At 44.3% G+C, this 25,544-nt stretch overlaps 1 protein-coding gene across 1 annotated transcript in view; it reads left to right on the top strand.

The window, feature by feature from the left end:
• Window positions 1-25,544, top strand: part of DPYSL5 (dihydropyrimidinase like 5) — a 79,668-nt gene that overhangs the window by 27,730 nt on the left and 26,394 nt on the right. The window contains exon 2 of the mRNA XM_036903421.2: window positions 5,581-5,845. Coding sequence (XP_036759316.1) covers window positions 5,585-5,845 — 261 coding nt within the window. The 5' untranslated portion in view covers window positions 5,581-5,584. The remainder of the gene's footprint in view (window positions 1-5,580; window positions 5,846-25,544) is intronic.

Below are 25,544 nucleotides of genomic sequence, written 5' to 3'. Positions count from 1 at the left end.
CTGGGGCACTCCCCTCGCATCTTGGCAGGATGGCTCATGGCTAGAGTGTGGGCCCTTGTATTAGTCTGCTCATGGCTGCCATAACCAAATACTGTAGACTGGGTGGCTTAAACAACAGAAATCTATTGTCTCTCAGTTCTGGAGGCTGGAGGTCAGAGGTCAGGGTGCCAGTGTGGTGGGTTTCTGGTGGGAACTCTCTACCTAGCTGACAGATGGCTGCTTTCTCACTGTGTCCTCACGTGGCCTCTGTGCTTATGCAGGGCACATGGGAGTGGGGGTCGGGGGAGTGAGCCTTCTGGTGTCTCTTCTCATAAGGACATAAATCCTATGGGACCAGGGACCCCCTTCTGACCTCAGTTAACCTTGAAAACTTCCTTAGAGGCCCCGTCTCCAAATACAGCTGCTTGGGAGGCTCGGGCTTCTGCATGAGAATCTTGGGTGGACACAGTCAGTCCCTAGCACTGTAGACAAGTGTCTGGCTTTCAATCCCTATTCTGTTACAGACTGACTGTGTGTCCTTGAGGAAATTCCTTTACCTTTTCTAAGCCTCAGCCATTTTGTGGTAAAAATGAGGGCACGAATGGCACCCATCTGAGGGCATTGTAAGGATCACAGGAGATAATGTTCATGAAGGTCTGTAGTGAAGGGCCCCTTGGGTAGTAGGTGTTCACTAACTGTTAGATTATTAGCAAGGTCCTCTAAGTCCTGAGAGCGAGGCCCCTCTAAGGTAGGCATAGGAGTGCGGTCTAGCCTGGCTTCCAGGACTAGCCTAGGCCTCTGTGAATGGGATCCCCAGACCTGAGGGCTTCCAGGACTCCCCAGTATTACCCAGGGGAGCCTAGCCTTCAGAGCCAGGTTAGCCTTAAGGGATTTCCAACAAGGAAATGGCAGAAGACGGGTTGAGTGTTGGGCAGCCCAGGTTCTAGAAAAAGGCCCCAGTGTTACAGCGGGTGCTGGCAGCCCTGCCTCCTCCTTCCTGAGAAAATGCAGGGAAGAACTGAGCTGCTGAACCTGAGGGGCACACTGGACTCCTTCTGCTTCATTTTAGGTTAAAAAAAAAAAGCTTAACATAATTTTTAGATTATGAAGGGTAATACAAATATATTGTATATAGTTTGAAAAATAGAAAGCTATGATGAACATAAAAATCACCTGTAAGTCTTCTACCCAGTTAACTCTGATTACCTTTTCCTTTAAGTCAGACAGGCCTGGATTTGAGACCCATCCTTCCCCCCAGAGTTATGTGACCTTTAATGGGCTACCTGATATTTTCAAAATCTCTATTTCCTTCTCTTAAATTGGGCAAATATCCCTGCCTTGTTCCTCCTTCTCGTGGTTGCTATGTGAATTAATGCATGTAAAGTGCCTGGCACGGGGTGTTAGCTGACTAAGAGCTGTTGCTCTTATTTCTATTGAAGAAGACACCGTTGGCTTTTGATTCTAACATCAAAGCTCAGACAAGAATCCCCAATAAATCATTATCACATTCCTTTGCCAGGCTCCCCACCCTCCAGGTGTGTGCTATGAGCATGTGTTCTAGATTAATAAGCAAATCAATATTCTCATTTACAACATTGATGTAATGACTATGCAGCAATTACTTGGTATAAATATTCTAATTTTTCCTCTTACTTTAGAGCTGCTTTCAAAGGTGAGGATTATATATTTGCACAGAGGATTAAGTGTGTGTCTTCTTTCAGTAACCTCTCCCACCATCATCTTTTCCCTCTTCTGATTCAAACCGAGAACCTGCGCCTCTCCTTTTGTGGTTACACCTGGTCTTGCCTTTCTAGCGAGAGGGAAGTATCTCATCTCTTGGGCTTTCCTGGATTCCTTAGGCCAGAGTGATGATTGTGTCCACCACCTGAGAACAAACTCATTTCCTAGTCATTATGTATTAAATTAGAACTCCAGTTTTCATATTTTAGGACAAAAAAAAATCTCCTGAAACATGTTTAGCTTCATCCCAGCTTCAGGCAATAGGCTTGTGGCTGTGACTGTCCAGTCTTCCCATCCTCCAGCCTGACCCCTCCCTGCTGCCTCTCTGCCAGAGCCTTCCACCCTAGGGGAGGGCCCCTTCTCCCCAGGGGTGACACCTGGTGGAGCAGATGTTCATGGGGAACAGAACTCACTCCCCCCGGCTGTCTTGTTTCCAAGCATCAGTCCCTGCAGCACAACCCACCCACCCCCAAAAGAGCCAGCCTCTCCTAAAAGCAGGAGAGCCTGGTGGCTGAGGGCGAGTAGGCATTGTAAACTTTCTTGGTCTTGACTTTCCATGTGCTCCAGCCTAATCAGCTTGACAGTAAGTAAACTTCTTAACCTCGTGTGTCCAGGAGAGCAGGCTAAGCCCTGCAGGTGTCTGACTTATTTCCTTACGAGGAACATTCATTCCTTCAACAGATTCCAAGGTCTTTTTATCCTGGGACATAGCCTTTCTGCAACTTGCCTTGTGGCAGGCAAAATAAAATGATGAGGATGAGAGAAACATAAATCACATTTTTTGCTCTGCTCACAGTGATTTCTATATTGGAAAAGAGGCAAAAGTTGGGCATTATCCTGGACATTGAGTTGCCCAGTACCCCAGAAAACAAACAATGCAGTTCGTCTACAGAATGTTGCTGTAAACCGTTTGGATTGTGTCGGTGCAAGTAAATGTTTCGTTCACTCATTCCCAGTTTTGAGTAACCTATACTGCATGCTGGGGATGAAGGGGGCAGAAACGATGATCACTGATGGGCTTCTGACTTTGAGGAAGTCAGTGTAGGGGTGGAAACAGACTCCAGTACCCTGAAGTCTGTGAAGGTGCAGAGAGTCAGGAAAGCCTTCTCAGAAGAGAAAACAATTGAATTGGGTCCTAAAGAATGAGGAGAAGTTTACCAAGTACAAAGGTGGGCTTTATTGGAGCCCAGGGAGACACTGCAATGATGTCATGTCCCTCCCCCAGTAAGACTTTGTCCTTTATTTTCTAAGTCTAAATGAAAGTAATTTCTATTAAGATATCTGAGGGTCAGTACAATTGCAGATCCATCCAAAGTGTGCTCCCTGGATAGAATTCCAGGTAACTCACCATGACCACAGCTGTCTGAGCTGCCCTCAGCACCCACTCCTCCTGTGTAGTCTCCCTACACTTCACATCTCAGGTCCCTGCAGTGGCTCCTCCACACCTCCCACTCTCTGCTCACAGCCACTTGCTCCTTACTGCTCTCAGGAAATCAGCCTCCAGCTTTTCAGAGCAGAGAGAACACAAATTCCCTTGTGTTCTCATCTCTCCTACAGGCCTTTGACCTTAACCTTTCTTGAGTCTGTTTCCTCTTTTGTGAGATGGGCATAATAATACCTTCCTCAGAGGGTTGGAAGAATCAACCCTCTTAGTGTATGAGCCACTTAGTGTATGATCCAAATAAACCATGTACATTGACAGAGGACTTAGCTTGTCGAAGGGGAAGGCCTTCCATTATCAATGGCCATCGTCATTCCATGCTACCTCCTTCAAGACCTTCATCATAAATAATCCTTGATCTCTTACAACTTTAATATTTCTTTTGATTCCTTTCTTACTGCTTGAAAAATCTTATCTCTTCTGCTCTAAATTGATGTTTTCCCTCCACCATGCTTCTCAGGCCATTTTCCAGCTTCCTTTACTCACAAAGGTCTTGACAGCTGTGTATGTACTTCCCACAAACTTGTCTTCAACCACAGCTCATCAACAAAGTAGTCCTCTCCAAAACAGTGGTCAGGATGTCCTGAGATCCTTGTCCCCCTCCACTGCTTGGCCCCATATAATGCTAAGAGAACAAACCTCCAAGAGGAAGGGAGTGGTCAGTGGTGTCAAATGTGGCCACTTAGTGTATGATCCACTTTGAGCTAATTTTTGTGTAAGATCTGAGGTTTTAGGAAAGGTTCATTTTGGGCCTGTGGATATCCAGTTGCTCCATTTATTGGAAAGACCATTTTCCCTCCATTGAATTGCTTTTTGTACCTTTGTCAAAAATCAGCTGACCATACTTGTGTGGGGCTATTCCTGGGTCTCTCTTCTGGTCCAGTGATTTATGTGTCTATCCTTCCAGTCATCTGCCACAAAGTCTTGATTACTGTAACTATGTAATAAGTCTTGCAGTCGCATAGACTGATTTCCCCCACTTTATTCTTTTTCATCAAAATTATTTTAGCTATTCTAGTTCCTTTGTCAGTCCATAAATTTGGGCAATAATCCTGCCTCTATTTACAAAAAATTTTACTGAACTATTGAAATATATATCAATTTGAGGAAAATTAACATATTTACTGTGTTGCATTTTCCAATTCATGACCATGTTATGTCTTTCCACTTGCTTAGATCTTTGATTTCTTTCATTAGCATTTAGTAGTTTTCAGCATGCAAATCCTGTGTGTTTTCTTAGATTTATGCCTAAGTATTTCCATTTTTTTGCATGTACATGTGTTCATTGCTAGCATATAGAAAAACAATAGCTTTTTGTATGTTGATCTTATTTATTACATTCTTGCTGGACCAAGTGCTTTTTCTGGAACAATTGATATGATTGTGATTTTTCTTCTGTAACCTGTTAGTATAGTGGATTATATCAGTTGATTTTCAAATACTGTGCCAGCCTTGCATCCCTGGAATAAATCCCACTTGCATGGTGGGTAATAGCTAATGTTTTGTTAAGAATTTTTGCATCTATATTCATGAAAGATACTACTCTGTACTTTCTTTTTTTGTACTGCCTTTGTCTGGTTTTGGTATTAAGTTAAGCAATACTGACTTCAAAAAATGAGTTGGGAAAATTTCCTCACCTCCTATTTTCTGGAAGAGATTGATATTAGTTCTTTTTTAAGCATATGGTAAAGTTCTCTAGCTTTTAAAAATGTTGATTATGGGGACCCAATCTGGACTAAATAAAGTCGACTCTTAGGGGTGAGGCTTGAGAACAGGTGCTTTTCAAAAGCTCCTCAGGTGAGTTTATTAATGCTCAGCCAGCAGTGGAGCTCAGTGTGGTAGTGGACTTCTTGAGGCAAACACAGGGGGATGAACTGAAGCAGAATCCATCTGAAGAATGACGTGAATTAAACAGCTGTGAGACTTGGAGAATGCGAGACACGCCCAAGGAGCCTCTGATATCTTCAGGACCATGTGGTGTCCTGTGGACATCAGTCATGTAAGACATCTGGGTTTGACTCAGCTACTTAGTTGCCATAAATTCCTTAGAAATTTCAGCTTTTTCATCTGTAAAATGCCACTTTTCAGGTTGTTTCAGGAATAAAATGAGACAGGTATGAAAATGCTTCAGAGCACATAAAACATTTCAGGAAGGTAAAACTTGGTGTTTCTTTGGGCCCCAGCTTTACCCTTACTGCCTTTGTGTCTTTATTCCTAATGAGTCCCACTGTGAGGTCAGTGGGAGGCTTGTGACCCCAGCTGGTGGTTGGACCAGTGTCTTTAGTCTGTGGAGAGACTTCCTTCTCATCCCTGCTCATGTACTCTGCCCATGGTTTGGGCTCTAGTAGGAAGAGGTGGGACTGTGGTTATAGTGAAAAGTGACTTTGAACTGACTGGTGCCTCTCTCTTGCCTTCTGTAGGAACATGCTTGCCAATTCAGCCAGCGTGCGGATTCTCATCAAAGGAGGCAAGGTGGTAAATGATGACTGCACCCATGAGGCCGACGTCTACATTGAGAATGGCATCATCCAGCAGGTGGGCCGTGAGCTCATGATCCCCGGAGGGGCCAAGGTGATTGATGCCACCGGAAAACTGGTGATCCCTGGGGGCATCGACACCAGCACCCACTTTCACCAGACCTTCATGAACGCCACATGTGTGGATGACTTCTACCATGGGACCAAGGTAATGCTCCTGTTTGCTGAAGGTGCCTCTCCCCTTCGGCGGCTTTTGTTTCTGGGGCTACTCAGAGTGGACTCACATGAACGGGATACTCCTGCTGTATTGCTAAAAGGAGCAGAGTGTTCTCAGAGTGGCCACCGTGGCAACTAAATGGGAAATTCCAGGCTAGGTGGTCATAAACAGCCTCAATTATAGAAAAGGAGTCCTTTAGGCCTACTTTGCTGATACATCACTTACCTATGTGCCCAGGCCAGGAACTGACTTTACTTTTATATTTTATGTCACATAATCTAGACCTAGAGGAAGAAGAGAATTAGTGGTGTTTGTTACTGTGTTCGTATGTGATGGGGGCAGGGGTTGATCTGAGGGATTCCTTTATGTATGATAAGCTAAATTAATTCCCCCAAAATTGTAAAAAATAGCTGTGCCTCTTCTAGATTATTTTAATGGCAGAAACTATGAAATAGACACAGCTAGTTATCTTATTTGTCTTTCCTAGCTCATTCACTATTTTTAAAAACAGCTTGAAAACTACTGTAGTGGGTGCTCTTTCAGAGGGAGTTATCATGGACAATACTTAACAGTGATTGAGCTGGGCCTGAGCCACTGTATATACCTGAATGTAAAATACAAAACTTCAAACCTGAGGAACAAATGAATTGGGAAGAAACTCTATTTTGCAAAAAAGAGTCGCAAGTGGGTTCTTCTACCCTTCCTCTGTTCTCCAGAACTTGTCATTGCTGTCTTCCCTCTGCACTGTGGTTATCTGTCACAGGCCAGCCTGTCCCCTGCACACCACACTATGGTCTCTGTAAGGGCAAGGCCTGACAGTATTCTTTGGCCTTCCCAGACCCTGGCATTGACCTGGAACTAGCATGGCTACAGTACCCAGTAAATGTTTGCTGAATGAATGAATGAGTGATGCTTGTCCATGAGGGTCTCTATACCCAGCTTTGCATCAGATTTGCCTATGAAGATTTTTTTAATGCAGAGTTGAGTCAATCCCATGAACTACAAGTCTCTGTCCAATTTATACAGCACTTGGCCTTTAGTGCTCCCTGAGCAAAAAGGGTCCACCAGCTCCTGGCCCAGTGGTTGCAGTCCTATGTCCTTCTTTGGCCCACAGCCTCAAATCCTCAACAGCCCTGTACCTTAAAATCTCACCTCTGTTCTGCCTGGGGACTCAAGTGTTCCTGCTGCTAGGTAATGACTGATGCAGCTCCCCAAGCCCACCCCTGTAGGGCAGCCTGAACAGGCAGACACTGGCCATGGCGTCCCAGTTACATGGGCCAGCCTACCTTGGGCAGGTGACCCTTAAGGTCTCCCTGAGGATATGCCCCCCTTCCCAGTCCAAGAGCAGTAGACCAGAGCCCTGGAAGGCTGAGCTGTGAGGAGTCACAGTAGCCATGGCCCAGCCTGGGCTGAGGCAAGGATGCTGCCAGGCGTGGTACCCTGGCATCTGGGGCCACCCATGCCCACTCTAGGCAAGCCCAAGGAAGAGAAGCAGTAGGCAGACCCTTCCTACTTTCTCCTCTGAGAATTCTCTCAGGTCTTGTGGGTGGTGTCACACTGATGAAATGATGTCACCCCCATAAAATTGTGTAGGGTCCTCTTGCAGGGTACCCTAGTGGCAGTCAGGACCTTTCTGAGGAGCAGAAGTATTCCCAGTTCACCACAGCCACACCCTTGTTTGTGGCTATTGCTGCTGTCATTTTTATTGAAGTATAGCATGCACTCTGAGAAGTGCACAAATTCTAAGTGTACAGAATTGTCAAGACTGAACACACCCTGGGACCAGCACCCAAATCAAGAAACCAGACAGTGCCAGCACCTGAAGCCCTTCCTTGTGCCCCCTTCCAGTCCCTGCTCCTCACCAACCATCTTGATTTCTAATACCATAGTTTTTTTTTTAATAGCTTAATTGAGATATAACTCACATACCATACAATTCACCTATTTAAAATGTAGAAGTCATTGGTTTATGGTATATTCACAATAGACTGATTCTATTTACTCCATGTAAATGCAATCCTTTGCTCAAAATTGTTTTTGTGAAATCCATCCATGTTGTTGCATGTAGTATTTCCTTCACTTTTATGGCTTTATAGGATTCCACTGACATGATATACCACCTAGTATTTAATCCATTCTGCTATCAATGGGCATTGGATGGTCGCCAGACACTATTGCTATGAACATTCTTGTACGTGTCTTTTGGCAAACATGAGTACGCACATTGCTGTTGGGCATATTTCTGAAGTGGAACTGCTGGGTCATAAGGTACACACATGCTCAGCTTTAGGACAGTCTTCCAAATCATTTTTTCGTAACTGGTTGTAACAATACATACTCCCAGCAGTAATGCAAGAGAGGCCCCGGTATTTACATCAGCATAACTCTGACAACCACACCGGTCCACACTGCAGTCCACTCCGGAGTATGCTCAGGCCTCGTACCACAAACTGTAGCTTTCTGTCCCTACAGTCCAGGTCCGGATGCCACTGCCACACTGTCACCACACTGTCAACAGCCTTTTGGAGGGCAGGCTGGAACTTCTTTGTCTTATTTTCCATACTGTTGTCTGCCAGAGCCTCATTAGCCACGAGTGGTGGGTTTTCCCCTGAGAACCTTCAGCTCTTCATAGCGGATGAAAACCTCTGCATGTGCACCTGTGGGCGAGGTAGGGGGTAACTCTTCATCTTTTTCAGGCTTCTCATCTGTGGGAGCAGTTGCGTCTGGAGAGCATGTGAAGCCCCCGTGTGACTAAAGGCCCAGGCCTCCCATTCCTGCAGGTGTAGGCCAGCTCAGGCACCCTAGTTGTGGGGTTCAGACACCCATAGACCCCCAAGCCACTCTGGCCCGACCCTTTGTTATATCCATCCCCTAAGCAATATGGGACCCTGATGTCCCTGTGCCCCAGACCTCATATGAGTGTTTCTTCCTAATGTGGCCCCTGACCCAGGCCTCACAGATCCCTTTGGTGGACCCTGCCCAGAGGCCTACTTCAGGTCCCTTACCCCACAAGATCTGGTTTCTGGCCCCGGCACCCCAACCCCTCCACTCCTGATTTTCCCTTCAAGCAGGTGCTCCTACAGCTGGGTACTTCAGCCTCCTCTTTCCTCTGGTTCCTGACAATCTCCTGGGGAGAAAAAATGCTCTCCTGTTGCATTGCTGCCCCCCAGGGATGTGTGGATTTAATTATTCACATGGCCTCTGGCACTCTGGGAAGGCTGTGCACCCTGATAGCCAACACTGACCTACTTTGTATGTGTAAGGAAGGCAGCAGTCGATTTGCTTTAAGCATCTGAGTTTATAATAGAATAATAATCCCAAGAAAAAGATCAACCAAATGATTAGCCTAGAGGGAAAGAGAGATCAAGTTGCATCTTTTTGCTCTTGTCTGACAGATCTGCAGGGTCTTGAACTCTGCACCCCCTAAGCTATCGCATGCTTGTCAATTTGGCAGCAGCAGCCTGGGCTGAGAAAACAAAACAGCTGAGAGCCTGGCTTTTCTGAGAGCATCTGGGTCTCCATTGTACTCGGTCTAAAGGGATTGCTCTAACAGCTTCTTTAACAAATGCTTTGCCTGCTTTCAGAGGCTGTGGCAGGCTCTGCCTGGCTCCCCTGGCCCGGCATCCCATCACAGCGGGTCACTTGATCCTTCCCCTCCCCCCAACTCCTGCAGCCTCTCAACCTGCAGGCCCCGCCCACCCCAAGCCCAAACCCGGAGTTTCCGGAGGTTGACAGGCCCACCTGCTTGTTAATAATAGACCCCATTAAAGAGAGAGGTTGTGTCCTCTGGGGAGGCAGCAGAGGAGGGGAGAAGGGAGAACCAGTAACACCAACTGTGTTTATAAAGGTCTAGGATTTCAGTTGGGTCATGGGGTCTTTTATTAGTCTGCTGAACTTATAAATTGCATTTATTCTTTCGTATGTATCTACTATTACATAATAAAGAATGCTAATGTAAGCTCTGAGCTCCACCCCACCAATAGCTCTGCATGGCCAGTTGGGAATATCAGAGCCAGGCTTTTTAATATAAAGGCATAATCCCTTCACTAAGATGTTGATAGGGAGGGAGGCATGGACAAGGGAAAAACAACTTCCTAGATGCCTTTTCAGCATCCCATGCCTCCAGAAATATATTAAGAACCACCGTCTAGGCCAGTTTTCAACCCTTGAAGTAAATTACATTAGAGACACTTGGGGAATTTATTTTAAAGATACAGTGTCCAGGCCAAATTCCACACCAGTGAAATCAATGTCTCTAGGTCTGCCCCTTCCACCATCCGTAAATTTTTTTAAGCATCTCTGATGATTCTAACACTGGCAGGCAGATTATTAGGTACTCTGCAGCTCTTTTGAGTACTATGTTGCCCTGGCTGTCAGTCCTGCTGCCTGTCTGACCCCCACCACATGTGCCAGGCTGAACTCTGAGTGGCATTTGCATTGGAAGCTTGGACCTGCCTCGCCTTGCCCTTGCCAGTCTTATTGCTTCTCTCCTCCTGTTCACATTCCAGAGTCCCTTCACTGGGTCCCCAGACCCCAGCCTGGGGCCCAGAGCCCCTGTACTTGCCAAGTTTCCCTGTGTTCTACACCCCATAGACGTGACCATGAGTGAGAAATTGGCCATGGTAGAGGTGTCATAAACGGAAGTCCGGCTGGGTCTGTCTCCCTTCTTTGAGGCCCCGAGACTCCCTCTTGTCTGTGCCAGGGCCGTCTGGTCACAGAGGCAGCCTCCCACTAACTCAGAATAGCATCAGCAGAACATTTATTCTTGCAGTCAACCTACAAGGGAAGCCAGATCCTAATCAGAAGAGTGCTTGGCCAGCCCAGGACCAGCCTAAGGGGTGCCCAGTGGTGTAGGCTAGGATGGCCTGCCACATCCCTCCCCCTGTGGAGGGTGCTCGCCTTTCCTCCCCTTCTCCCACTGCAGAGGGTTGGACCCTGTCTGGCATCGTCCTGAGATACAACAGGCAGGAACATAAGGAAGTTCCCTTTGGTGTCCAGCCTGCCAACAGTCTTCCCAAGGAGCCCATTTATCCTCTGGGCAGACTGTTCTTTGCTATTTTGCCTTTGAAATGTGCTCTTTTATAATTAAACCTTTAAATGCTGCTCACTTCCTTTCCTCATTTTTCTTGACCCCAGTATTCTGTCTGTTTCTATTTAATCCTGGCCAAAATGTCTTTCCAGTCTTTTAGTTCTACAGTAACATTTCCTGCTTCTTGGTATCCAGACTCATATGTTCTTGCTTATTAATTGATGTTGCCAACTTCACTTATGTCTTCATTTCTTTAAAAAGCTAGAAGGGACCTTAGAAATACAGTCCCACACTCCCATTGATAGGAGAATGAATGGGTTGTTCCATGTCCCAAAGGTAGTGGGACCAGAATGCAACTTCAGAGCCCTGTGCCAGGCTCACATGGTTGTGGTAGAAGTTAGTTCCTTACAGCTTAAGGATTGAGGTCCCCAATTCCTTGCTAGCTTTCAACTGAGGGCCCATCTCAGCTCCTAGAAGCTATCAGCACTCCTTGCTGTGTGTCCCCCTCCATGTTCAATGCCAAAAAACAGAGACTTTGACTTTGAATCTTCCTCATGCTTCAGATCTCTCTGACTTAGAATGTTATTGCCAGGAAGAATCGTGTCCCTTTAAGAGCTCACCTGATTAGCTCAGGCCCACTGAGATATCTCCCTTTCTTAAAGTCAGCTGTGCCATGCTGCAGAACTAGTCATGGGTGTGCATCCCATCTTATTCACAGGGTCCCTCCCGCACTCAACGGGGGGATTGTACAGGGTGTGGTTCACTGGGAGCCACCTGCCTGCCATAGGGGACTACATACCCAAACATGGTCACCTGATAGATACCTTCACCCCAGCTGAGAGAATTTGTCATCCTGGGGCTTTCAAATTGTTTCCTGTGTAAAGTTTGCCTCTCAGCTAGATTGAAGGCTTGTGAGGGGCAGAGACCACATTTTATATTTAACTCATGACTCACCACAGACTCATATAACTTTAAACACATAGTAGATGTTCAAGAAATAGATCTCAGAGTAGCTTGGTAGTTGTGAGCACAGACTGGAGTAGACTGCCGGAGTTTGAATCTCGGCTCCACATTTACTAGCTGGGTGGTTTGAACAAGTTAGTCTCTCTCTGCCTCTCAGTTTCCTTCTCTGAAAAGTGCAGATTATAATAGTACTGTGTGCTAGTTGAGTTACTATTTGTAAAGAACTTAAAATAGTACTTGGTTAGTTACTAAGCAATGTGTTTGTTAAATAAATAAATAAATAAGCAGATCATGCTGATCAAGGACCAACCCCTGGAAAATCCAAGGGCACAGTTTCCTTGTGAGCATATGTAATCACTGATAAGCATCGAATAGGAACTAGGAAAATGAATTCCATTTCTACTGTTAGGGCTGACTGTGTGCTTTAGATTTCAAATGGAGTCTAATAGTAATGGTGATGAATTCTAGATAATTTTCTCTCTTCGCTCTTCCTCTTAAAAGCAGAAATAGCCAGTCATAAACTCTGCAGGCATCAAGAGCTATCTGCAGGCATCAGGAGCTATTTAAAGATAATCCTGCTTCAGATCAGTTATCTTATTTAACAAAACCTTGCTGCCAACTTTCATTCTACATCTACATTAATTGGAAGGTCAAAAAGTAGGCCAGGTTGACCCTTAGAACAAATGTAAGAGAAGAGATCTACCATTTCTTCTACATTTTTACATCTAGTATTGGAAAAAAAATCTCCTGTGGTGACCAAGCAGCTCCTCAGTTCCTAGAATAGAGTGTACATAGATAAAGACTTTAGCTACACAGAGAGATTATTGCATTTTAAAACCTTTGGTTTAAGAGTGGAAATAAACACACCCTCTATGATGAGCCCAAACCTACTGGAAACCTCTCATACTTTGTATAGGAAGTTCTGCTTTTATACACTCATCCTCTAGGGTTTAAAAAAAGAAAAATGCATCGTGTACTGTATGTATACATCCATGATGCCTATAGTACATGAGTGATGTATTTTTCTTTTTCCTTTTTTCTTTTTAAGGGTCGCATATTTTTTAATATTTCAAGAAATTTTTAAATATAGTCTTATAGAAAGTTTCGAAAATCTTTCTTCCTCCAAACCTCACCACAGCTGCCTCTGATCTGAAGCTGCCATATTCCTTTGTTGAATGAAAGATGCACATCTTACAACAGCTCATTACCAAGTGGAAATGTGTGCAGATGCCATGTCTCTTCCCCTAGGTGGTTTCAGCCTCTTTGTTCCCGCAGGTTATCACTCCAGCCAACTGCATTTTTCTTTCCTTCTGATCCCTTTTTACTTCTTGCTAATTAAAAATTAGGAGCTGTAATGATCTTTAATCAGTACCTACATGAAGATAAAACTATGGGCCAACTATAGTAAGAGCTTTCTCGTTAATCAGTGTTTATCTCATGCAACCCACACACCTTTACACACTTCCAAATACACACTTGCACTCTTGCACACACACAATTTTAGAGCTGGAAGCACTATTAAAGATGAATGAATCCAACCCTTAGTCCATGAATAACTGTGCTGAGATGTAAACTCTCCACAGTATTCTCAATTAATATTTAAAAATAGAATTAAACTTGATACATGTTGGTGAACTCTTATTCTTGGGAGAGTATGTATAGAGTAAAGAAGGCCATGATTAGGGAACCTAGGAAGCCACCTTTTTTTTTTTTTTAATCTATATGTTACTTTTGTTTTTCAACCACTTGACTGAGGTATAATTGACATTCAATAAGCTACATATTTTTAAAGTATGTATATAGTTTGATATGTTTTGACCTGTATATACATTGTGAAGCCATCACGATTAACATAATAAATATATCCATCACCCCCAAAATTTTTGCATCCCTTGTCCTCTCACCCTGCCCAGGTCACCACTGATCTGTTTTCTGTTACTATAGACTAATTTGCATTTTCTCATGTTACTCTGTATGTGGAATCATACAGCACATATTGCCTTCTTGGTCTGGATTCTTTCATACAGCACTATTAAGTTTTGGCTATTACAGATAAAACTACTACAGACATTTCTGTACAAGTGCTTGTGTGGATGTAGACTTAAATTGCCCTTGAATAATTACCTAGGAGTGGAATGCCTAGGTCATGTGGTGGGTGTATGTTTAGCCTTTTAAAAATTGCCAAACTGATTTCCAAAGTGCTCGTAATATTTATGTTCCTTCCAGGCTCCAGCCATCACTTCTTATGGTCAGTCATTTTAATGTTAGCCATTCCAACAGATGTGTAGTAGTATCTCATTGTGATTTTAATTTGCATTTCCCTAATGTAAATGTCTTTACACGTGCTTATTTGCCCCCTGTATATATCTTTGGTGGAGTGGTCACATCTTTTGTCCATGTTTTAAATTAAGTTGTTAGTCTTCTTTTTATTGGGTTGTCAGAGTTGTTCATATATCCTAGTTACAAGCCATTTGGTGGATGTATGTTTTGCAAATATTTTCTTTCGGTCTGTGACTCACCTTATGACCTTTTTAACCGTGTCTTTTGAAGAACATAAGTCTTTAATTTTGAAGTACAGTTTATTGGTTTTTTTTCCTTGTAGGTTACTTTTGTGCTATAATCAAGAAAATGTTGTGAAATCCAAGGTCACTGAGATTTTTCTCCTTTGTTTCCTTTTAGAATTTTTATAATCTTACTCTTAAATTTAGGTCTATGACCCATTTTAAGTTAGTTTTTATGTATTGGATATGGCAAGGGTTGAGGTTCAGGTTTTTTGCATATGGCTATCCCATTATTCCAGCACTATTTGTTGAAAAGGTTATTCCTTGTCAAAAATCAGTTGAGGATATATATGGACCCCATTTATTTTCTTTTGATCTATTTGTCTAGCTTTACATCAATACCATGCTGCCTTGAGTACCATAGGTTTACAATAAGACTTGAAAGCAGTAGTGTAAGTCCTCTGATTCATTCTTCTTCTTGAAAGTTGTTTTGGCTATTCTTTGCCCTTGGCAGCACACTTTTTTAGTGTAGGCTGTAAGCCAGAAGCTTAAGAAAATTGTAAACTGAGGGCAGTAATCAAGCACTTGATAAACATTCTCTGCCCTTAGCATGGTCGCTTTCCATAAAAGTTAAGAATTTTCTTTAAAATTTTCTCAAGTTATTTGGAGGGAAATAAAAAGATGGGTGATTGTGTACACATGTGTATTTGTTAAAAGAACTTTATTGGGAGCTGGGGGTTCAGGTGCAATCCATGAGGATGTTGTCCTCCATGACACTCGGCTACATATTGATGTAGATACACTATCTCCACATGCTCTGTATCTTAATGTGCGATAAGCTGTGATGACATCATGAGGAAGAGTTCATTCTGCTCCTTCTGCCTTATGTTTAGAGTCAGCGGAAATAGGAGTAGGCTGGGGGGTTCTGAGCAGACTAGATTAGGATAAAACTTTCATGGACTGAAATTCTAACTGCTGAGGTGTTACCACCCTGTCCCCTTCCCTCTGTCAGGGTTCCATTCTTTTTGGTATCCTTTGTCACTACCAGGCCTGGGCTGTAGCTTCGCTTTTCTGGTTTGGTGCCCTGACTCTGACTTTGCCACGCTTAAGGTACTCATGTGTGGGAGGGCATTCTGGCTCCCAATCTCTGAGCCCTAGACTTAGTGGCCCACCAAAGAGGATACTTTCCCTGCTGTGTGCAAAATACAGTGCTCAGAAAGGAGCATATAGAGCCTCTCACGGGCTCCAGGATCCTAGGCCCCCAGCTGGCATGGCAGTGCATGGCTCTCCACAGGACCTGTGGTTGAGCTTCTGTTCCCTGCTCCCTGCAGAAGGGTGCACTCACTGTCAGGCCTGACCTCAGGCCCACCTGTCAGAGCACCTCTGTACCCCCTGTACACTTACTTTGATGTTTAAGCCCCCCTCAGGCAGGTCTCGTTTTCCTCCCCTTCCAGGTGGGGAGCTGAGGCTCAGAGAGGTGAGAGAACCTGCCAGGCTGTACATGCAGGGCCAGGTCTGACTGTCTCTCAGCCTTGACTCCAGCCTCCGTTCTTGACACCATGTATCCAGGGAGGCCTTGGCAGCCCCCCTTGGCAGTTTGATGGCACTGTTATCACTTAACTTTAGAACCAAAATGAGGACTTGGCCCACATTGGAGTAGACAAGGGAAGGAGAACAGCTAGTGTTACCTGTGGTTTACTTCCGGATTGTGGTAAATCCCTCCTCTTTGGCATCTATGGCAGCCTGGACTTTTAATAAAGATGGTCATGGCCTGCTTGCCTGTAAACTTTCCCACTTTGGGATTGGAAGGGGCTTTGCTAAGGAGGATGACAAAGGGCCTCTCTGTGTGGCTCTATTTTAGTACGGTTTCCCCAGGCCCCCAGGCTTCTCAGAAACTGGCAGCCACGTTCTCTCTGCCACATAACTCCCTTTGAGGATATCTCTGGTCTCCATGGTAACTGCGTGTGGGGAGACAGCCTGCTCTGTACTGTGGCTTTGTAGTAAACACAATGACTTTAAATTGGATGCTCGGCAGTGAAGATAATCATTCTGGATTAGAGAGAAGTCTGGAGCTCCTCATTTAATAATTTTGGATGTTGGCACAATTCTCGGTTTTAGGCCTGTAATTCAAGCCCAGGCCACACCTAGCCTCTGTTTCTGAACTTCAGGTTAGGTCCAATTTCACTTGGGCTTTTCTCCATCCTTTGACAGAGGAATCTTGGGGCCAGGGAGACCTCCGTCAGGCTAGGGCTATCCTGAGCTCCAGAAGGGCCAGCATAACATAAAGGAAACCTGGGGGCTTTGGAACCAGATGGGCCCTCATTCAGTCTGGCTGTGTGATTTCCTGTGTGCCCCAGTTTTCTTATCTGTAAAATAAGAAGAGTAACCTCTACCCTACAGAATCACGTTTTTAAAAAATCTTTATTATAAAATGTACATAACATAAAATTTATCATTTTAACCATTATATATACAGTTCAGTGACATTAAGTACATTGATAGTGTTGTCACCATAATGATACATCTCCAGAATTCTTTCATCTTCCCCAACAGAAACTCTGTCCCCATTAAATACTAACTTCCCGGTTTCCCTCTGTCCCCAGCCCCTGGCAACCAGCATTCCACTTTCAGTCTCTATGGATTTTTGACTACCCCGGTACCTCATATAAGTGGAATTGTACAATATTTGTCCATTTGTGACTGGTTTACTGCACTTAGCATAACGTCCTCAAGGTTCAGCCATGTTGTAGCACATCAGAATTTCCTTCTTTTTTAAGGCTGGAAAACATCCACTGTGTATATATATATATATATATATATATAGTATATACACATACACACACACACACACCACATTTTTATTCATTCATTCATTCATCCATTGGTGGGCACTTGGGTTACTTCTACGTTTTGGCCATTATGAATAATGCTGCCATGAACGTGGGTGTACAAATACCTGTTTGAGTCCTTGTTTTCAGTTACAGAGTTATTTTGAGGAGCAAATAAGATAATGAATGTTAAGAGCATTGCACATAGTTGGCCATTAGTAAATGTTGGTTTCTCTACTGAAAGTGAGTTCAGCCCAGGAACCAACTGCCGCAGTGGTTGGATGGCTTCAGTGAGAATGGCGTCACTTTTTGCTAGCAGACTCTCTTTGTATCCCTGGGACATACAAGCCTGACATGTCTGGGAATTAACATAATACATTGCAGGGTTTAAAGGAAACGTCTTAACCATGGAATGTGCATCAAGTCTCATAGTGAAAAGTATGCATACTTTTACATCAGCTGGTATTCATGTAGAAATACTTCCAAAATGAGAAATTGTTAGGGCTGATGTATATGCTTCCTTATCTGATGTCTATTTTAAGTATACCCTCTGGGAAACCCTGAAGCTGGGGTGGGATGGCCCCAGACTGAGGTTCTGGGCTTAGTTACTAGCTCAGCAGGATCCGATCTGTTTGGATACAAATACCTAGATCCCAATCTTGGCTCATTTCTAAAACACCGAGATGATGAAAACATCTGTTCCACAGGGTGGTTGTGAAGGTGAGGTGAGGGAACTGCTTTGCTGTTCAGATAATCTACTCCTGGAGCACATCATGCATCGAGGGAGAATGGACCCAGTTCTTGGGCTGGTTTGCAGCTCTCCAGGGTTGAGAATTCCCAAGCCTACGAACCTTCTTTCCCTGTGGGGTCCCCTGAAATTAACCTTTCCAGGCTCGGCTGGGTGGTTCAGTTGCCAGCACCCACTGCGTGAGCAGCCCCGGGGAGAGCCAGTGCCCCTTTGTATTTAGGGATTTGTGCAAGAAGGGAGGAAGAGCAAGAGCGCTCGACAACCTCCTTCTGACCTGTGCATGGCCCAGCTGCTCCCTGCAGCCTGGAGGCAGGCCTATTCCTCACTGATGAAGCTGCAGGGAGGAGGTGAAATGGGGATTTCACACCGCATCTCAGACCTCTCTCTCACTTCTCTGTACCGCTGTGCTGGTAGTGTGATGTGCTTCCAAGTCTACCTGTTGAGCAGGAACCAGGCATGTTTCAATCAGGGCCTCCTGAGAACATGTGTGAACTGTCACAAGACCCAAAAGCTGCACTGGTCTGTTCACCTCTGTGGACAGGGAGCTTGGGTCTCCCGGGAGGGCATCTTAACGTCTAGGGCAGCTCACCTTGAAGCCAGGGAGTCAGGGAGTTCCTGCCTTGGTAGGAAGGTTTGCTTGACTCCATAATCCCATGCCAGCCTGGTCTTCCTCCTACCCCTTGGCCATCCTGCCTGGTCTCCTTGCTGGCCTTGCCTTCATCTTAGTTCTCTCCTATGTGGCTGCTTCTCAGAGTCCTATCCCAGATTGCCTCCTCCTCTTACCCACCTTTCTCCCAACATGATCTGTCACTCATGACTCCCACATTTATATTTAACAGCCTGATCAGCTCTGTGCATCTCCCAAATTCAACACCCAGTGCTACCCCACTGCTCTCCCAGGGCCCTTCCTTCTGAAACAGCCCCTTCATCCTCCCAAGCCAGAGCCCGCATGCCTAAAACCACAGGACTCCTCAGCAATAAAGCCAGACCTCAGATCCAAGTCTGCCAGGCTGGAAACTTCAGGTTTCTCCCACCAGAGCAACCTGCCTCCCCGCACACTGTGAGAGATTTGATCTGCATTTCTGACCAACACGAAAACGCAAATATCACTCTAAGCCCCAACCAAACTCTCTATTTTTGGGCTTTGCTGGATCTCTGAACCCCTTTGTTAGCCATTCCCTGACCCCTGTGCCCCCTACTCTTTCAGGTTTCCCACCTTGCTTTCTCTGCCCCTGTTCCTGCCTCCTCAGAACTGGCTTGTCACACAGCCTATTAATTTCAGCCCTGTCATTGATTCTGCAGTTCATCTTCCATTCAAGTGTTGACTCAGACCAACATTCCTAATTTTCCCAAAACCTTTCTTCTGGGAATTTGGCTTCATTTCCTTTTTTGTTTAGAAGTCTGGGACCCTCAGCTCTCCATGAGAGGCCTCCTTTTCTATCCTTCCCTCTCTTGAATAGATGGGAAAAGGTGTTCTTTCCAGTCTAATAGAATGAACATCAACTCATCTAAGTAATGAGGACAATAATGCAACTATTTCCCAGAGCAGTTTTTAGGAGTTAAATAGGCACAGGGTACGTGCTCAATGAATGTCAGTTATCATTAGTGATTTCCATCTCCACGTGAATGACCCTCATCAGCTCTATCTTAGGATATCTAAAAACTCCTTTCCCTCCTAAATTTGGTCATTCCTCTTACCAATTTTTTTCAGCCACACAGCATAAAATCTCTCCCATTATTTGTATCACCTCCTCTTCTGGCATCAAACCTGGCTTCTTATTCTAAGAAACAGGTTTTACATATCTCCCTTCCAGCCCATCCCAAATTTCAGTCCATCGTCTCAGCACTGCATTTGAACTTGCACTCCAGAGCCAAGAGTAATGTTTGGAAGTTCTTATTTTCATGGTCTTCCTCTGCCCACAAGCCTGCTGTGACTACAGATATGTCCAGGGCTGTGGTGTGGCCAGTGTCCTCTCTGTAAATGTGCCCCTAAACCCACACTCCCTAAGCTCACTCATGACTACCACCTCCACAACATGCAAGTTGCCAAGCTTTGCCAACCGAATGGAATCCAGGTTCACCAAGGTCCTCACCGTCTGGTCCTAATCAGACCTGTGTCAGCCAGAACCAAACAGGTCTCTTCCTCTGGCTGTGCCCCTGACTGTCTGCACTGCACTGCCTCTTACCCCAGAGTGTCACACATGCCCACCTTCCAGCTCACACCTGCCTCACGTCCTTCCCATCCTCTGGTCTTTTGCACTTCATGCTGCTGTCATCACTGAAGAATATGATCTTGTGATGCCTTGCACTCATATTATTTTGAAGTCATTTCTGTTAAAAATGAACTTTTTTCTTGTCCTGTTTGCCAGCCACACTCTAAAGTTCTTACATTTCTTGCTTCTTCTGGAGCATCCAGTACACATAATAGGGGGCACAGAGGGCTTGTGTTAGTTCTACCTACTCATCATGTTTATTTTCAATAATCAGTACTATTTATTAGGCTCTTGATATGTGCAGGCTCTGTGCTAGGTGCTTTACATGCATTATCTCATGTAATTATCACAGTAACTCCATGAGCTATAAGTTATTATTCCCATTTTACAAATGAAGAAATGGAGCTCAAGAGAGCTTACAACTAATAACTGACAGAGCTAGGGTATAAACCTGGGTTGCCTGCACTAAAGTCTGATTCTTGCCACTATACTCTTTTGCCTCTAAATATAGCATTAATATGCCCTTTAAATGACAGATTAAGTGTGGGAAAATGTTCTTTTCCCAAAGTATATTGTGGATTGAATGTTGCCTGTTTCCTCTATAGGAAGTTCGAAGAATGAAGTGTGAGTCTCAGATACGGTAATGCTTGGAGTGAGAGTGTCGCAAGGTCAGGAAGTGGGACGGTGCCTTAGGTGGTGTAGCAGAAGCTGCAGACCCAGAAGGCAGGAGTGGAAACTAAAAGGAAGCTTAGGCCTGCCATAAACTGCAAATGTACAACTTAGAGAAAACCAGTTGGCTGCAGGATGAGCTAAAAATATGAATCAAGAAAAGGTTGGAGAGCAGTATGCAGCCAGAGGGACAGAAAGGTGGCCCCAGGGAACTGATTACACATCACTTGGATGTCCGGGAGAACAGCTGGGTTTGTTTTTTTTTTTTCTTAGAAAGGGGGCATTTGGTAGAAAGTGAAGGTAACTCCAAAAAATGATGGAGTGGTGGTCAAAGCAGTGTTCAGATTTTAAGTGGCCTAGAGGGGAATTAGTAGAGAAAAAGTCAGTGTCCTGAGCCCCCAGGCTAAGCTGGCTGAGTTGGCAGTGAAGCCCAGTGGAAGCAGTTGAGACCCTGATCTCCCTAGATAAGGTGAGTGTAGCTGATAAAAATGTGGGACTCCTTGTTTAAAACATTAAGAATTTTAAAGTAATGACAGCAGAACATTAAACTAAGCATAGAGCCCTTCTAAATGCAGGGCACTCTGGGACTGCACAGGCCGCATGGCCATGAAGCTGGCCCTGACAGGTGGGCTTGTGTTTGAGGATGAGAAGGTATTACCGAGTGCCGGGCATGGTTCTGAGTAGCGTACCCTATCATCTCACTTGAAGAAATGCCTCAAGTCCTCCTTTGGGGCAGTTTCTGCCATCCCAAGGCATGGCAGTGCTGAAGAGGTGGCTCTCCCGAGGGCCAGTAAGCAGCTGACAGATCCCTGAAGGTAAAGGAAGTTGCTCAGAACAAGAGAGAAACCACCAAGCTCGTTATTTTTTTTCTCATGTACTTTGGGAGATGGTGAGTAAAGGATAGAATAAGTGGTTCAGCAATTCAAGAAAAGGAGATACATCTGAACAAAATGAAAGCTTTCCCAGTGCATTAAGAAAAGTACAAATGTTCGCATGGCATTTACGTCTAGAAAGCACATCTAAACACTTGTTACTGGATTCCCAATGCAATAACGCTCCTTCTTTAAAGACTGAGCTGCCCTTAATAGATACAGCAGATCCTGCCTTTCTGATTCCAATCACCTGTCCCAAATCACAGCCCTTTTCTAGGCACAGGTATGAAAATATGCTCCATGAAGTCTCTCCCCCTCCCCCAGTGAAAAGCCCCACGAATTCATTCTGGCCCAAGTTCCTTCTCACCAGCAGAGCACAGAGTTTGATCTTTTGACCCTCTGCCTTGGAGAAGCCCCTTCTTTTGGGGGTTGGGAAGGTGGCAAGGGTAGTGGTGGGAGAGGGAAAACCCACCACTGCTGGGAACTCAGCAAAACCCGACTGGAGCTGCAGCCAGGTAGAAGATGGTAAGAGAGTGGCGCTCCAAAGGTGTTTGTCCTGAAAAACCCAGCAAGGGCCAATACATTGTTCACCAACATCGTGATGTCAACAAATGAACCACATTTTTCTGAAATTTCATTGCAAATGCTGAGTGACAAGTCCCTGGTCAGCATGAAGGTCCCCTTGTACCCTGCAGAGATCCAATGAACTTCTGAAGCATAAAGATAACATTTCTAATGGGTTTAAGTTGAGTTCCAGTACAAGTTCTCACCAGGTATATACCTGAAAACTGTGTCATAAAGTGGATGTCCATTATGTCTATTGCTTTTTCTTAGGAAACAGATGAAAGTGACAATACAGGGCATCAAATAAATCCAGATTTACCCAGCAGAATGTCATAAATGTCAAAAACAAATAATGATAACCCTTTGAAACACTGAATAATTCATGTCAACGGTGCTCTCTGTCGGTTAAACAAATTATCCTAACATGCATATTAACTTAATGGTGATGTAATGTCCCACATTCACAATAAAAACAAATGTCACTATGCAGTGGGGAATGCTTTACTGGACAGTAGTTTATGTAAAGACTAAAGACTTAGGTTGTTAAATGGGCAGCTTGGGTCAGCCACCAGGATGCAGGAGGCCCGAGTGAGTTAGCTATTCTGTGGTCAGGACTGGAGATGATGCTCATGTACTCAAGAATGCTCAAGCATTGCATGCAGTAGTAAATGTCCATGAACTCAGAAGTGCCAAATGATTTCCCTCATTTGTGGAGTATAACAACGAAGCAAAACTGAAGGAACAAAATAGCAGCAGACTCAGAGACTCCAAGAAGGGACTAACAGTTACCAAAGGTGAGGGGTGTGGGAGGGCGGGTAGGGAGGGACAGAGAAGGGGATTGAGGAGTATTATGTCTAGTACACATGGTATGGGGGATCACGGGGAGAACAGTGTAGCACAGAGAAGGCACATAGTGGATCTGTGGCATCTTGCTGCACTGAGGGACAGTGACTGCACTGGGGTATGGGTGGGGACTTGGTAATATGGGTAAATGTAGGAACCACATTGTTTTTGCATGTGAAACCTTCATAAGAGTGTATATCAATAATACCTTAATAAAAAAATGTCCATGAACTCAGAAATGATTACATACATGGAGGAGTGTTCATTCAAGGAATTAACTACAATGAGTGAACTAAATCCACATAAATAAATCTTAAGAGTTGAATAAAATAAAGCACATTGCAAAAGGATATGGACAGTGCAATAACATTTGTGCAAATTTTTTAAATTCACAAAACAGAGTAAGAACATAAAAACATAGAGTGGGGAGATTTATATCAGCCTCAGGGGAGAAGAAAGAGAGTAGGGTGGAGGGCTTAGGCTTTATCGAAAATACATTATTTCATTTTCTAAAAAATGTTGTAAAGAGCAGCAAAAGTTAACATCTGTTTTATTTGACTAGTGGGTTATGGGTATGTGCTGTATTATTTTCTGCACTTTTACCGTATGGTTGAAATGTTTCATAACTTTAAAAGAGAGTATTTTAAACAAATGAGCAGTTAACTACATTTTAAACAGTTTTAGCTTCTTCCACACTTATTTTTTAATATGTATATTATTAAAGTAACATATTCTATTAAATAAATTTCAGAAAATAAAAAATAAATAAATTACTCAGAATCTCATCACCCAAAAACAGCCATTGTTAATGTTTTGGTACATTTCCTCCCATTTTTTCTTTGTGTGGGTGTGTGTGTGTTTAAACATACTTCTAAGCATCTTGGGTACACATATTGAATCCTGCCTTTTTCACTCATTACAGCATCACCCTTTTTCCCTGTTATGACTTAGCCTCTTTGAATATCATTTCTATCCACTTCCATTAAACATGGTCCACAGCTTGCTTAACCAATACCATTTTTGCATAAAAACAGTTATAAACATTCAACAGTCACAGTCACATATTTGCAAACATAATCCTTTGAAAGCCTTAGGAACAGGATTGGGTCTCACTCTGCTGTTGATTTCTATAAGCCTGTTTTGTGCAGGCTGACAGTGGAAAGACCTGTCTCATCTATGATATCACATACCCATGGAGACTGAGATTGTCAGCATTCGTCCCGTGGGTAGGAACCATACAAACTCAAAAAGCCAGCTAGCTCTGTGTGTGCCTTAGAGGAAATAAGGGTTCATACATCCAGCCTCTGGTCCAGGATCCCAAACCTGCCATGGGGAAGTGTTCGCCAATCCTGTGAAACTCTTCTTTTAAGGCCTGGGGAAACAGCAGAAGTCATTATTCCAGATATTTAGATGCAGACCCAAGAGGCCATGTCTGCCCAGAGCCAAGTATCCCACTCCTAGACCATACTTTGTGTCCCTGGGATTCCCTGACAAATGGCCCTGAGCACTTCCAGGGCCTACAAAGCCTGAATGTGTTCTGGGGGGCCAGCCCAGTGTGTGCACACTAGGCCAAAGGGCAGCATTTTGCAGGGGGTGAGCAGAGCTTGAATGCAGGATGAATGCAGGGCTGAGGGGCAGGGGCGCAAGTGCAGAGGCTGAAGGCCAAAGTCCCCTGCAGAGCAGCTCAGAACTGCCCGACTGGGAGAATTCTAAATCCAAGCCTGGTATTCTCAGTCATTATGAAAATGTATTTGTCAGAGTAGAAGTATAGACTATAATCTGTTTAACGGGTTGTTAGCTTGCTCTGTAACTATGAACTGTTCAGAGATTTGGCATGTGGACCTCTTTTTGTACTTTGCTCTAGGATCCACAGATCATAAGAATGGTCTTGTCTCTTCTCACTACTGTTTCCAGGTTCCCTTTTTAATATCCAAGGCTATAGACATACTGAGGGGGTGCAAGGGAAAGCAATCTAGAACTACAGAAGAATAAACTGATTTAGTTTGTAAAATCCCAATATATTAGACACCTAATAATAGGTGTGTAAAAAGGAAGAAATGCTTTTCAGGACAATAGAGTACAACCACCTGCTATGCGGATGAATCAGCCTGACACAATCTAGCCAAATCAGGAACAGAAGAAGCCAGTTAAGAAAGCTACAGCCTGCCGTTCTTCCCCTTCTCTGTTTTTCTGCCTCCCGGTAAGGGTTCCTCTGTGTGTGCTGCAGAACTGCCACCCTCTGTTGGTTGCTTTAAGCTGTGCAAGTTTCCCAGGACCACATGGGAAACAATCTCACTGGCCCAGCCAGGGTCAGCATGGAGAACCAGTGTTGCATGGAGTCTCATTTTAATTGCTATTTGACCCCTGAATTAATATTTTTTCAGTCCCTTATTCCCCAGCAATATTTTTTATTTGTGATGAAGGATTTAACTGAATAGAGAAGCATGAAATCATTAAGAC

The sequence above is a fragment of the Manis pentadactyla genome, chromosome 2, assembly GCF_030020395.1.
Source record: "Manis pentadactyla isolate mManPen7 chromosome 2, mManPen7.hap1, whole genome shotgun sequence".
Classification (NCBI taxonomy): Eukaryota; Metazoa; Chordata; class Mammalia; order Pholidota; family Manidae; genus Manis; species Manis pentadactyla.
The sequence above is the reverse complement of the archived record's forward strand: the minus strand, read 5'-3'. Positions and strand labels throughout refer to the sequence as shown.